Source organism: Elaeis guineensis, chromosome 1 (assembly GCF_000442705.2).
Source record: "Elaeis guineensis isolate ETL-2024a chromosome 1, EG11, whole genome shotgun sequence".
NCBI lineage: Eukaryota > Viridiplantae > Streptophyta > Magnoliopsida > Arecales > Arecaceae > Elaeis > Elaeis guineensis.
Genome location: NC_025993.2, coordinates 125,104,761 through 125,117,949, shown reverse-complemented (window position 1 = coordinate 125,117,949; position 13,189 = coordinate 125,104,761). Strand labels below are relative to the sequence as shown.

At 37.0% G+C, this 13,189-nt stretch overlaps 2 protein-coding genes across 2 annotated transcripts in view; both read left to right on the top strand.

Moving 5' to 3' along the window:
* Window positions 1–5,632: 5,632 nt before the first annotated feature.
* The window catches only part of LOC105038903 (uncharacterized), a gene marked incomplete at its 5' end in the record, with an annotated part of 40,885 nt that continues 33,328 nt past the window's right edge, over window positions 5,633–13,189 (top strand). The window contains 3 exon segments of the mRNA XM_073261735.1: window positions 5,633–5,793; window positions 6,267–6,297; window positions 7,830–7,932. Of these exon segments, the coding sequence (XP_073117836.1) occupies window positions 5,633–5,793; window positions 6,267–6,297; window positions 7,830–7,932 (295 nt within the window).
* On the top strand, window positions 8,585–13,114 carry LOC140859653 (uncharacterized). Its single transcript, XM_073261734.1, has one exon. The coding sequence runs from the start codon at window positions 10,689–10,691 to the stop codon at window positions 11,748–11,750; it is 1,062 nt and encodes a 353-aa protein (XP_073117835.1). The 5' UTR covers window positions 8,585–10,688; the 3' UTR covers window positions 11,751–13,114.

Here is a 13,189-nt window from a genome sequence, read left to right as displayed (position 1 = left end):
ACCTGGGATCTCATATTTTGTACAAAACAAGTGCAGCCAAATGTCTTCAGAAGAATGAAAAACAATGATCGAGAAGGGAACAAAATTGTATAAGGTGCACGACCATTAAGAATAGAGGATGGCATACGGTTTATAAGAAATACAGCAGTATGAACTGCATCTGTCCAAAATATTTTGGGTACTCTCATTTGAAACATTAAGGCTCTAGCAACTTCCATAAGATGATGGTTCTTCCTCTCAGCTATTCCATTTTGTTGAGGGGTAACAATACATGATGATTCATGGATAATGCCATTCTGTATCATATAGGTATTAAATTGATTGAAAAAATATTCCTTGGCATTATCACTATGAAGAATACGAACATTGTAATTATACTGAGTATGAACTTTGGAACAAAAAGCAGAGAAAGTATAAAACAACTTAGATCGAGATTTCATTAGATATAATCAAGTACTTTTTGAATAATTATCAACAAAAGTTACAAAATATCGAAAGCCAGACTTGGAAGTAACAGGACATGGACCCCAAACATCAGAGTGAACAAGATCAAAAGGAGACAAGGCTCGTTTATTCACTCTTGGAGGATATGACATCTGATGGTGTTTAACAAACTCACACAACTCACAAGACAAACTAGTTACTGAACTTAATTTAGGACACATTTTTTTCAAGACTTCTAGGGATGGATGACCAAGACGACAATGAAGTTGGAATGGAGAGATGTCAGACCTGATGGTAGATGCAATACTAGATGGGATAGTAGTAGCAATCTCATCCAGCAGATACAACATATTTGACTTGCTTTCCTTACCAAGGATCTTCCGAGTCGATAGATCCTGAAACAAACAGTAGCCAAGAAAAAAAATATAACATAGCAATTTAAGACTTTAGTGATTTGGATAACAGAATCAAGTTAAAAAAAAATTTAGGAAGATATAATACAGAAGACAAGGATAGTGAAGAGGTAATGGATATATCTCCACTACCTAAGACTTTGGTAGTGGATCCATCTGCTAGTGTTACATTAAAGCACTCATTAGACGGTTTATAATGGGATAAGATACCTTGATCACTTGTCATGTGGTCGGTGACACCTGAGTGAATAACCCAGTATCGGGATGAGGATGAAAGGTAGGCGATGGGGTTACCTGTTTTGACTAGAGTAGCTTTAGAGGAGGATGTCGACTGCTGAGTCTGCTAAAACTGGGTGTACCTGGCAAACTCCTCATCAGACATGACTACGGTGCAACCTTCGGGGTGATGAGTAGTTGAATCAATTGGATGTGATACAGCATGAGCAAATCTGGATGCCTGATACTGAGACTGCATCTGTTGTCTCTGTGGAGGTTTAGTTTCTGTTGACGATGTCCTGGTTTTTCATAGTTATAGCACACTCTCTAGCTCCCACGACCATCATATCCTCTACCTCCACACCTCCTCTACCATCATGTCCTCCATCTCTCCCTCCTCTATATCCACCACCACCATGATTCTGAGATATAAGGGCAGATCCACCAGACATGTCCTTAGTACCAAAGATACTCTCCCGGGTTGCACTGAGTACAGTAGTGATAACATCGAACAAGGAATCCACATCCTTGTTGGCCAACAACTGTGATCGAATCACCTCGTACTCTATCCAATCCAGACAACTAACCAAATACAAACAGTCTCTCACGCTGCTCCATCATAGCTACATCAGTGGAGATTGGCATTGCCATACAAAAATCTTCTGTAGCTCATTTATACTCATAGTAATACTCCATGATACTTCGCCCATTCTGACTTGGACGACTCACCTCTTGAGCCAAACTATATAACCTTCTCATATTTCTAGTCCCAGAAAAACACTGATGTAATAACTCCCATAACTTTTTCACTGTCATAACATGCTGCATTGAGAGAGCCATCTTGCTATCAATGCAATTGATAATCTGAGAAAACAGTCTCTTATTTTCAGCCAACTATAGTTTGGCTTCCCTTTCTCCCTCAGAACATAACTCAGTCAGGTGTTCTTCCTTGCCAAGTCCTCCAACATTGATCTTGATAAGAAAACGTCATTCCACAAAATTGGATCTATCACCAGCTAGTATCATATCAATTAATTTCTGGTGTGAGGACACCACTTCAACACTCTTAGGATCCTCTCCTGACGTCATTACTCAAACACTTCACCAAACAATACCACAACAAACTACACCCTCACACCTCCACAACTCGCATCATGCTACCACAAACAACCTGGGATCAGCCCAATCATCCCTACTAAAGGCTTCTAATCCATAGGTTATTATCACACAATTTACATTCCATCAAAACAAACTCCACAATCATTGCAAGAAATCTGCACTGAAAGGCACAAACCAGTAAACACATAAAGACACAAATAGTAGGCTGTAAAAGGGCTGATCTGGATGGCGGTATGGCAGATCTACAGATCTGATTTTGGGACAGATCCGGTGGTCGGCAAGGGTTGGAAAGATGCAGATCTGGTTGTCGGTAGGGGCTGGAAGGATTAGGAGATGATGGGAGGCGGCAAGAAGATGGCGGCTGGATAGAGAAAAGGGGTGGCAGCTGCTTGCTTTGGCTAGGGTTAGGGTTTTGGCTCTGATACTATGTTAATGGAAAAGATAATTTTGTATTTCTCATTATCATCTTCATGAATACAACTCTTTAAATAGATTAAAATGGAATAGCTACTATGGTAGCTTTATAATTATATCCAAACATATATGGAAGCTATACAATTGTGTCTAATAATCAAATAAGTATGGTAAATTTGATCTTGGAATCTCTATAGTAATTACTACCATAATAGTAATGATATTTACGACCATAATAGCTATGATATCCTGACCATAATAGTCATGATATTCTGATCTTAGAATCCTTGAGAATAGCTATGATATTCTGACCATAATAACCACGATATTTTGATCTTGGAATCTTTGAGGTCATGCTTACCATAGTAGTCATGATTTTGACAACTCATTATGATATTCACCATGATTCTATGTTTTATTCTTAACTAACAACTTGCTTTGGTTGTATAAAGTTTTTTTGTTATATTTTTATTGCTTGTGGTTTTATCTATGTGTATGCCATTGATTACAAAGAGAATGCAATTCTTGTCAGGAAGATGGTTACTTTTATGCTTTGATTAAGAAAAAAAACCGTACGTAAATAACTTCATATGGTTCTCTTTGGGTTGGATGGATCTAATTGTAGCTATGATTTCATCAGAAGCCTTCTCTTTCTGCATCACTATTTTATCCTTATATTTAGCTACAAATTTCACTATAACCTTCTCTTTATATGATTAGTGCTATAATGTTTCTTCCACCATTTCTCCTTCAAGCAACATTTCCGAACATTGCTTTTCATTGTTTTTTATTTCTTTTTTCAAGATTCGTGCACTTTTCATCCAATTATATCAGCATCTGTTTAAGCCTTGTAATGTTAGTACATTCATGGAATTCCATCAAGTTTTTGTTGTACTAATGGCAGATGCTTCTGGGACCTATAATGCTTGCCAATGGGGGGAAGTCTTATAAACTCGACAATATTTAGCTCAGAAGTTGGGCATTTAATTTGTATGGTGATTCATTTTTTGTTAGGTCGCATACTTCATCAATTTTCCAATGTTACCGCACATACTTAGTCTTCGAGCTCCAACATTCCTTTGTTTCTGTTCTTCTTTTACTTTGCTATTGGATGTATGTTATCCGGTTCATACTTGAAAACAGTGTACTTGTATGAGACAATGAATTGGTATCTCAACTTTTATTTATTTGAAATATTTGGTATCTTTTATTGATGGCTAGTGACAAACTGATGCACACATATGCATGCATTAAGTGGGCAGGGATCTTGGCTGAATTAGGCATCTGTTGTAAGTTATGCTATAGGCCTCTGAGATTAGAATCATCAGCATAGAAATAACTAGATCACATTATGCAGGTGTATACCAATAGGCTTTAGGTTGCTTTCTATTTTGTTCGGATAGATGTTGTAACATGGCTACAATGTGTTCTATTTTCTGTATTCTGTCAGCGTAGTTCATAAAAATGTGTATCCAATAGTGGAAAAATTGTGTATCTATGGAGTGAAATGGATGTACTTGGGACATGCTGGCAGTATAGCCCTCGTCAAAAACTTTCTTTCTGATGCTGAGAATGGTTCATGTGTTCTTCAATTGGATTAGTATCTTTCTTCCTTGATTGAGAATTCAACTTGCCTATAAATAAATGCTTGGCAAGTTGTAGCATGTCTTATGCTACCATTGTAATATTTTGTAAAGATATGCATTGGAATTTTCACATCTGCAAAAAAATTAGCGGAATGGTTCCTTTTAGCATTTCACTCCCACTGTAAGAAATGTAAAGTAAGGTTTTAAATCCGATGGAACAAAGGTGTCCTAGTTTCTCCATGGGATGGGACGCCCCACTGTCATGTCCCGTTCCAATAGCAATCTCGGTCATGCATCTCGATGGATATCCTCCATCTTTCTTCCTTTCTTCTTTCATTTCTTTCTTTTTTTCTTTTTCTTTTTTCTTCTTTTCTTTCGTTTTCTCTGCATTCCTTTAATTCCTTTCCTTTTCATTCTTTTTCTTCTCCCTTCCTTTCTTTATTTTATTTATCTTTTCCTTTTCTTTCATTTTTTTCTTTTGTTCATCTTTCCTTTCTTTCCTTCTTTTCTCTTTCTTCTTCTCTCCGTGGATGGATGGGTTTCAGATTCCTGAGCCTATCTCAGTCCCATATTCTTATAGGAATGAGATGGGATGGTCGGGATACCCCCTGTCCTATTGTAACGTAAAGCCTTGATGTAAAGCATGCAGCTAGAGGATGAAAACTAGTGTATATTTCCAAACCTTGTGGGAGAAGTTGCTTATAACTCGATCGAAGAGAAAAAATCATGAATTTTAGCTGATAAAAATGGTTTATTCTATTTAATAGAAGATATTATTGGCTGAAGAATGATCTGAATATGCCTGTGTTTTAAGTAATGATTGAATTGCAAATTCTGGCTGTTAAATGTATATTTGAATCATCACCGCATAGTGTTTTCTCCATTTAAAATAAATTGAGAATATAGTTAAGTCTGGTTTTGTAAAAATTGGCATGTAAAAGGACATGGGCTGGACGTTTGTGAGGTCATGTAACATTAGGTTCAAAAGGTTGACAGGTCAAACTGTATAGGCGACTTTAAGATCATGTACAACTCTTATCTTCAGATCAATCTGAAAAAGATGGAGTCTCAGAAGGAAACAAAATCAGAAAAGCTTAGCTATAGCTGAATTTTTGTTTTTGGTTGTTCAGCTACTTAATCTATCTTATTCATATTTTGTCATGTTGGTTAAGATATCAGAAAAATTGCTTTCTTTGCATCTTTTTTCTTGAATTTGATGTTTCCTTTCAAATGTCCAAACCTATGACATTTGTTCTTCAGTTTTAAACTTCTTGTTTGGCTCTGTTTAGGTGATGTACTAGTTTATCTTATTGATTTTTTTTTTCTTCACTATTTCATGGACTTTCTACTGAATTATTGTTAAATCTCTGTCATCAAAATTTATATAATATTTCCTAAAATAATTGTAATTTGAAAATTTTATGCTAAATAAACTGACAGGAGCATGAGTCTTGGTGTAAACGGTATATGGAACTATATCAGGAACTTAGGGAGAACTGGGAAAGGCTGTACTGGGATGAAGGTTATTCAAAAAAAATTGCACAAGATCATGCTAACTATGATTCTGCTGAAGATGATGATTTGGATTTTTCACCATACAGGTAAAATATCTCTTTGCTAGCTGATTATTTACTTTCTTATCCACATTTTATGTACTCCCCAAAAAAAGAAGTTTGCAGTACAACATTTTGAGTTCAGATCTCAGATATTAATTGGGCTCTAGTAGTTTTTCTTCTGGCCATGTTAAATGACTAATTGATAATGATATTTAAGAAAAAGTCCAGAATTTGTTCTCACAGTGCCTTCAAGCAAGGAGACTAGTAATATTCTTTTTGTTAAAATCTTTGGCCTTTGCTTATATCTTAGTTATCAAGGCACAGTTCGGTGAGAAGAGTTCATGTTCTTCAGCAATGGCTCCTTTTCAGACTTGCCCTCTGTTCCTTTTTTGCACATGAAGTGGCCAATGAACTTATAATTTTATACTAGTGGTCAATAGCTTTCCCCATAAGAACGACGATTGTCGGGGCATTTAGATGACATAAGTATATCTTACATTTTTCATCCTCTAATGCAGGAGAAGGCGATCTCATGCAGAAGCAAATAAGGTATTTCTGTCAATATTTACATTTTTATTTAAGTTATTTTTGTTTTGTTTCTTCTGCAAGAAGGTTATTTATTAGAACTATATAAAGTAATTATTGGCACATTCCTGTACCATTTTTGTATGGCATGCCTTGGCTATGTAAGAATGAATGGTTGATGCATGTGTTTCTGTCAGATCAGCAAGAGAGAAGAAGGTATTTCTTTTTAAATTTGTATAGAAATCTGTTTTTTCTTTAGTTTTCATTTGTCAAGGCACCACGTTCTTAATGGGAATGATTACATGTTATCATTGCTGTATTGGGAAAGATCTTCCTCTTTCTGATAATAAAAGAAATTAAACTTCTTTTTATAGAAGTTATGCAATAAAACAAGATATGAATGGAGAATTTTATAGTTGTTGAAACAAAGGATATATTCAGATATTAAAACCATAAAAGTTCATCAAGCCTCATCTCATCTATCTGGGATTAGTGTTATAAATCGTCATTTGCTATGTATTCCTATTAAGGTTTATCTTTGGTGTAACTGGAGGTTTGTCCAAATGTTGCCAATGTTTGTGCATTTTTATCAAGGTCTTCCCTTTTCTTTGTACATCCTTAAAGACAGTTCATTTTCCTAGGAAACACCTAGTGATCAAATGTTCACTATAAAGTACTTGAAATGCTTGTAGTTAAAGTGCTCCTTTCTGACTTGGTTTGGATGGAGGGGGACTTATCTTCTGTCAGGCTGAATTAATAACTACCGCAGCCTGAAGAGGGACTACTGCCCCTTAGTTCTTGACGTCTGGCAGATTACATTATGGTTGCGGCATTTCTCACCCTCTCATAGCTTCAAAGTAGGCACCCAACCTGCAGATTGAATGGCTGATTGTGGAGCCAGCAACAGCAATTGCATGATTTTGGAAGGACCTTGCTGAGGGAACTACAAGTTTTGGTTCTCATGGCCTCTGCAAGCTGCCTGTAGACATATACAAGCATGCGTTTATCAAAGAGGAGATTTTTGTAGCTATCTTTTGCTTATTGGGATTTATGTGGAAAGTGGTCATTTTTCTTTTGGTTTTCCAAGGCTGAGAATTTGTGTGCGCTTCACATGCATGTGTGCATGTGTTCCGTTTGCATGTCCATGTATACATTCTCAGGCTAAATAGTCATGCTGACTTGACCTGCACACTTATGACCAGTTCATGCATGCAAGCTACATTGCTCCTCTTAACCTCATTTACCGGATTATCTTCACATGATTTCCATTTTATATTATTGGTATGTCTTTATATTATTGGTGGGTCTGCATCTAAATATGCCTTCCATATTTCTCTAGCTGTTTTGCTTGAATTAAAGTCATCTGTGTCTCGCATGATATTTGTAGATCGTAAAAGTTCCAGTGAGTCTTTTTCCAATGTTTTGTTTCTTTTCTTTTGTGACCCCCAGTTTTCTGTTTGATTTAGCTTACATGCACACTCTAATCACATGACACAAATTGCCCTTGTATAATTTCTTTGAACGCACAAAAATTATATGAGGGGTTGTGATCACAGGGCCAGGGTTTTGGAGGAAATAAACAAGGTGATACTTGGGAAAGGGTTACACAAATTCGTGACAAGTTTGAATATGATAGAGAGAGAAGAATGAGAGAGAAAGGTAGGTTCTGTGATCTCTTCTCCTTTAATGTTTTGTTATAAAAGATGCATATAATATTAAAACTGTTATTTCTCATGAGGTCATGTCTCTATATCTGTTTTTATTTGATGTTCTAGTGATTGTAAATACTTGAGCAACTTGCAGAATGTTACATGGATACAGGGTTTATCTTCATCATAATAGTTAAAGGGCAATGGAGCTTATAAGTGGTGTTTGTGTTGTAACTTGTTTTCAGATTCTTGTGCCTTCTATGTGTAAAATATGCCTTAGATATATTTTTCATTTCAATAATGTGTTATTCTTTAGCTTGCAACACGTGATATGTTCTCTTTTTATGCAAATATGCATCACTAAATGCAATCTTTTTAAGAGGAAAGCAATATAAGTACAAGAAAGCAGACACAATAATGCATAACAATCAGATAGATAACTAGATAAGTCTCTTTTTCTTTTTTTGTGTCCATATTCGATTGCCATGGTCACGTAAGTCTCTGGCTTGTTGCAATTTTCATCCTACAAATAAAGTCTGAAAAGTTCTAAGTTTACCTTTTCATAGACATGTTTCTCATGCAGTCTCAGGCATTTCCCTTAGTTGTTATACTTACATCATCACATGTATGCTTTTGCATCTTCGTAAGTAATCTTCACCATTTTTTTCTCTTGTGGCGTCTCAACATTTTTATAATTGTTACTTATATATACTTGTAATTACATGTGGGCTGATGCCCCAATTAGAATATGCTTTGCATTCTAGACTCAGATTTTAGCATGATATCTGAGTGAAATTGAGAGTTCAATAAAGTATCTGTGGTCAGCATAATATTGGGGCCATTTGACCTGTTGGAAATAGAATTGTTAAACATTCACTAAATGCTCTGTGGTCCCTGTGTGTTATGTGCTTAATAGACAAAGCAGGTTGGTTAGAAGAACTCTATATTATCGAAAAAACTGTGATCTAATAGTTATTTTAATGGTGGTTTGGTGCACAAGTGGTGCGAACACCAGAGCCATCAAAAATCGGCAACATGATTTAAATTCGATTTGGATCGAAGAAGCCTCATTAGATTGATTCTACTTCAGTTATTTATTTTCAGTCAATAAATTTTTAATGCATTTAGCTTGGGTTCATAGGATCATACTTGGATTTGTCCACGTCACTTTTGGAGCCACCATTCTCCACATGCCAAGAGAAGAAATATGCATGCCAGCGTGTGTCGTGCTCATGCCAAATTGTGTCAAACATCAAGCATCCACATGGAGTTTCATTTCTTTCTTAGAATTCTTTAAGAGTTCTTGGCTACTTATTTTGTTGAGAGCTGATTTCTTTCCCATGGTAGATTATTTTATCACAAATAATGCTTTACTTTTTTGTGGAGGGCTAATTTCTTCCTTGTAAAAGGTAAGAGATTCCTAAAGAAACAGGATCCTTAGAGTTCTATATAAATCTTTGTATCTTTCATGAAGAGGACAATGAATAATTTTACAAACTTCACAAATACTTGTGTTAATCGCTCCGAGAGGGAGAGGGTGTGAGACCCAAAATTGCCCCACAAGGGGAGGGTGTGAGGTTCACTTTCTATCCTACTCCTACTTAAGATCTAGTGTTCCTGCGACTCTGATTCGACTTCACCATCTACCCATGCAAGCCTATTTTGCCAAGAGAAGATCTGTCTCCTCCAGAATTTTCATCTATCGTGCGGAGAGGGAGTGATTTCTTATTCTCCAGATCATATGCTGTCAAGGACCTTCGTTCCTTAACAGTTGATCTTTGATATTTTTTTTTAATCCGATGTTGGTAAAGACCTAGTTCTTTATCGATGGATCTGTTTGGTTAAAAGATTAAGAGCCCTAATCAGAGTAGTTTCTTAACTACCACGATCCGGATTCTTATCATCTTCTTGGATTTTTCTCACGGGTTTAATGATTTATTTTCTCTCGTTCCATTCATATTTCTTTTTGCATTTACTCGTGAGCATGTTTAATTTCTGCTATCTGTTTATGAAATTCTCTATTGCTAGTTGTTTACTGATCTCTCGAATGGTATTCGTCTGTATCATTTAGATTGATCTCGCTTTAGTCTCGTATCAATCAATCACGCCTCCTGAGCAGAGTATAGGCAACTATACTGTCTGTCCTGAGAATAATGAGTCCCTGGCCAGACGTGATTTGTTGTTGATGAACAGAAGAGAGCTTGATCATTAGGATTGATTTTCTTTTTCTCTCTCCTTTAGGATTGTCTCGCATCAATTTGGTATCAGAGCCGGTTGATTAGGGCTTTAGTTTAAATTCAGCAATTTAAATTTTCGCAAGTTAAATTTTCGCACTCTAAATTTCATATTCAAGCATTTTAATTTTTATTACACCTTATTTTTGCATCCTAGAGTTGCATGACCACTAGATCAGGTACCTGGTACCAACATCCTACTTCCCCACCCAACACCAATATGGATCTCAATATAGCAGCCATCATTAATGCTCTGACTGAAAAGTTTGATGACATGAAAAATTTTATGAAAGCCATGGATGAGAGAATAGTGGTATTAAAAGAAGCTAGGCAGAAATAACCTGAATCTGAGTCTCTCTGACTACCTATAGGACAAAGAGGTAGGAATCTAGAACTTGATCGATCTATAGGGGCACGTCCGCACCATAACCAGTTCGATCAAGATGAGCATATTTTTAAGAATGTGAAGGTCGAAGCTCCAAATTTTGATGGTTGTCTAGATCCGAGAGAGTACCTAGATTGCGAATCAGGTATGGATCACTATTTTGGATGGTACGAAATGTCTGAAGCAAGGAGAGTTAGGTTTGCTAGGATGAAATTGGTTAGGCAAGCTCGACTTTATTGGGAAAGTGTTGAGTGTCTTCTCAATCAGAGAAGACAAGATCCGATAGAAACCTGGGATGAGATGAAAGAAAAACTCAGAGAGAAGTACCTCCCCACCTCTTATCAACAAAGACTTTTAGATCAATGGCAGAGGTTTACTCAAGGGAATAGATTAGTCATCGAATATATCGCGAGGTTTGATGAATACCTCATGAGATGTGGAGTAGCCGAAGATAGGGTTGTTACCTTATCTAGATTTAGAGCTGGATTACGAGAGGATATTCAGCGTGAGCTCTTTCTGCGAGAGGTAACCACGTTGGAACAAGCTTATCAACTTGCCTTAGACTTGGAGAGATTTTCTAGATATTCGATTCTCCGTCGTCCTGAACCTAGCCGAGTAACCCCTTCTGGATCGAGACCTAATATTAATCAAACTCTTAGTAACGGACCTCCACTTACAAATTCTATTGGGAGAAAAGAAGATAAAGGAAAAGGAGCTATAGGAGAGTTATCAAAAGAAAGTAGTTCTCGATTCTATTGCTTCAAATACCATGGTTACAGTCATTTTGCTGCACAATTCCCCAACCGATCATTAATCATAGAAGAATTAGAAGGAGAAACTCTAGAAAATATTGAGGAGGAAGTTTATGAAGCTGATCCAGATTTAGTCGAGCAATTTGAGAGTACTGAGGACATCCTAGGTTATGCCGCACCCGAGTCAGATCTTAGGCTTGGAGTCGTTAGGTATGTCCTAGCACAAACTAAGAAAAGTGAAGACTGGCGTAGGATCTCTATTTTCCATACCTTCATAAAATTTGGCGATAAAATTTATAAGATGATCATTGATAGCGGTAGCTGTATCAACGCTATCTCCACCGACACGATTAAGCGATTAGGATTAACTCCTGTGGATCATCCCAGTCCATACACTGTGTCTTGGATTGATTCCTCTTCTATTCCCATCAAATTTAGATGTCATGTGCTCATCTAGCTTCATTCCTACCAGGATCATGTGTGGTGCGATGTCTTACCCATGGAAGTCGGAAGTATCATATTAGGTTGGCCTTGGCTATTCGACAATGATGTTACGATTTATGGCCGAACCAACTCCTGTAACTTTACTCATCAGGGTAAGAAGATCACGATTAATCCTTCCCCACCTAAGGCTACTAATAAAAAGATAGGCGATGGACCAAAAGAAAATCTCAAGAAGAAAAGTCTCCATCTGATAGGTGCTAAAGAATTAGAGACGACCATGAGTGAAGGATCATCAGTTTGGATGCTTGCTGCTAGAGAAGCTCATGAGGATTCTAAGGTGGATTATCCTAAGGAAGTAGCTAGCTTTCTTAGTGAGTTTCATGATGTCTTTCCTGAGGATCTTCCAGATTATTTACTGTCTATGAGAAACATTCAACATGTCATTGCTTTAGTTCCTGAATCTACTCTACCTAACTTTCCCTACTATAGGTTGAATCCTAATGAGCATGCCGAGCTACAAAGATAAGTTGGAGAGCTGATAAAAAAAGGATTTATGAGGGAGAGTTTGAGTCCTTGCGCGGTTCCTGCACTACTGACTCCAAAGAAGGATGGTACATGGAGGATGTGCATAGATAGCCGTGCCATTAACAAGATCACCATTAAGTACCGCTTTTCCATCTCTAGGTTAGATGACATGTTAGATATGATGGCTGGATCCACTATCTTTTCTAAGATTGATCTTAAGAGTGGTTACCATCAAGTAAGGATTAGATCGGGAGATGAGTGGAAATCTGCTTTCAAGACAAAAAATGGTTTATATGAGTGGATGGTGATGCCATTTGGATTATCTAATGCCCCTAGTACCTTCATGAGGTTGATGACCCAAGTACTACGACATTTATAGGAGTATTTGTAGTTATATATTTTGATGACATTTTGATCTATAGTCGAACTAGGAAAGACCATCTAGATCATCTCCAAAGAGTGTGTCAAGTTCTTAAAACAGAAAGCTTGTATGCTAATCCTAAGAAGTGCGCTTTTATGACAGACCATATCATCTTTTTAGGTTTTGTTGTTACTCCCAATGGTGTATCTACTGATCCCGAAAAGATTAGAGCAATAGTTGAGTGTCCGGTGCCCAAGAGTGTGCATGACGTGCGGAGTTTTCATGGATTAGCAACCTTTTATCGTAGGTTCATAAAAGGGTTTAGCACTATAGTTGCTCCCATCACTGACTGCATTAGAAAGGAAAAATTTGAATGGACTAGGGCAGTCAATAGAGCCTTTCTAGACATTAAGGACAAGATGATCCATGCTCCAATCTTACGTCTCCCTGATTTTTCTAAGATTTTTGAAGTAGCGTGCGATGCGTCAGGAGTTGGGATTGGTGGTGTCCTTAGTCAAGAAAGTCATCCGGTAGCATACTTTAGCGAGAAACTTAATGATTCTAAA

Coding starts and splice junctions, on each gene's coding strand:
- LOC140859653 (XM_073261734.1), top strand. CDS start 10,689: ATGGATCACTATTTTGGATGGTACGAAATGTCTGAAGCAAGGAGAGTT.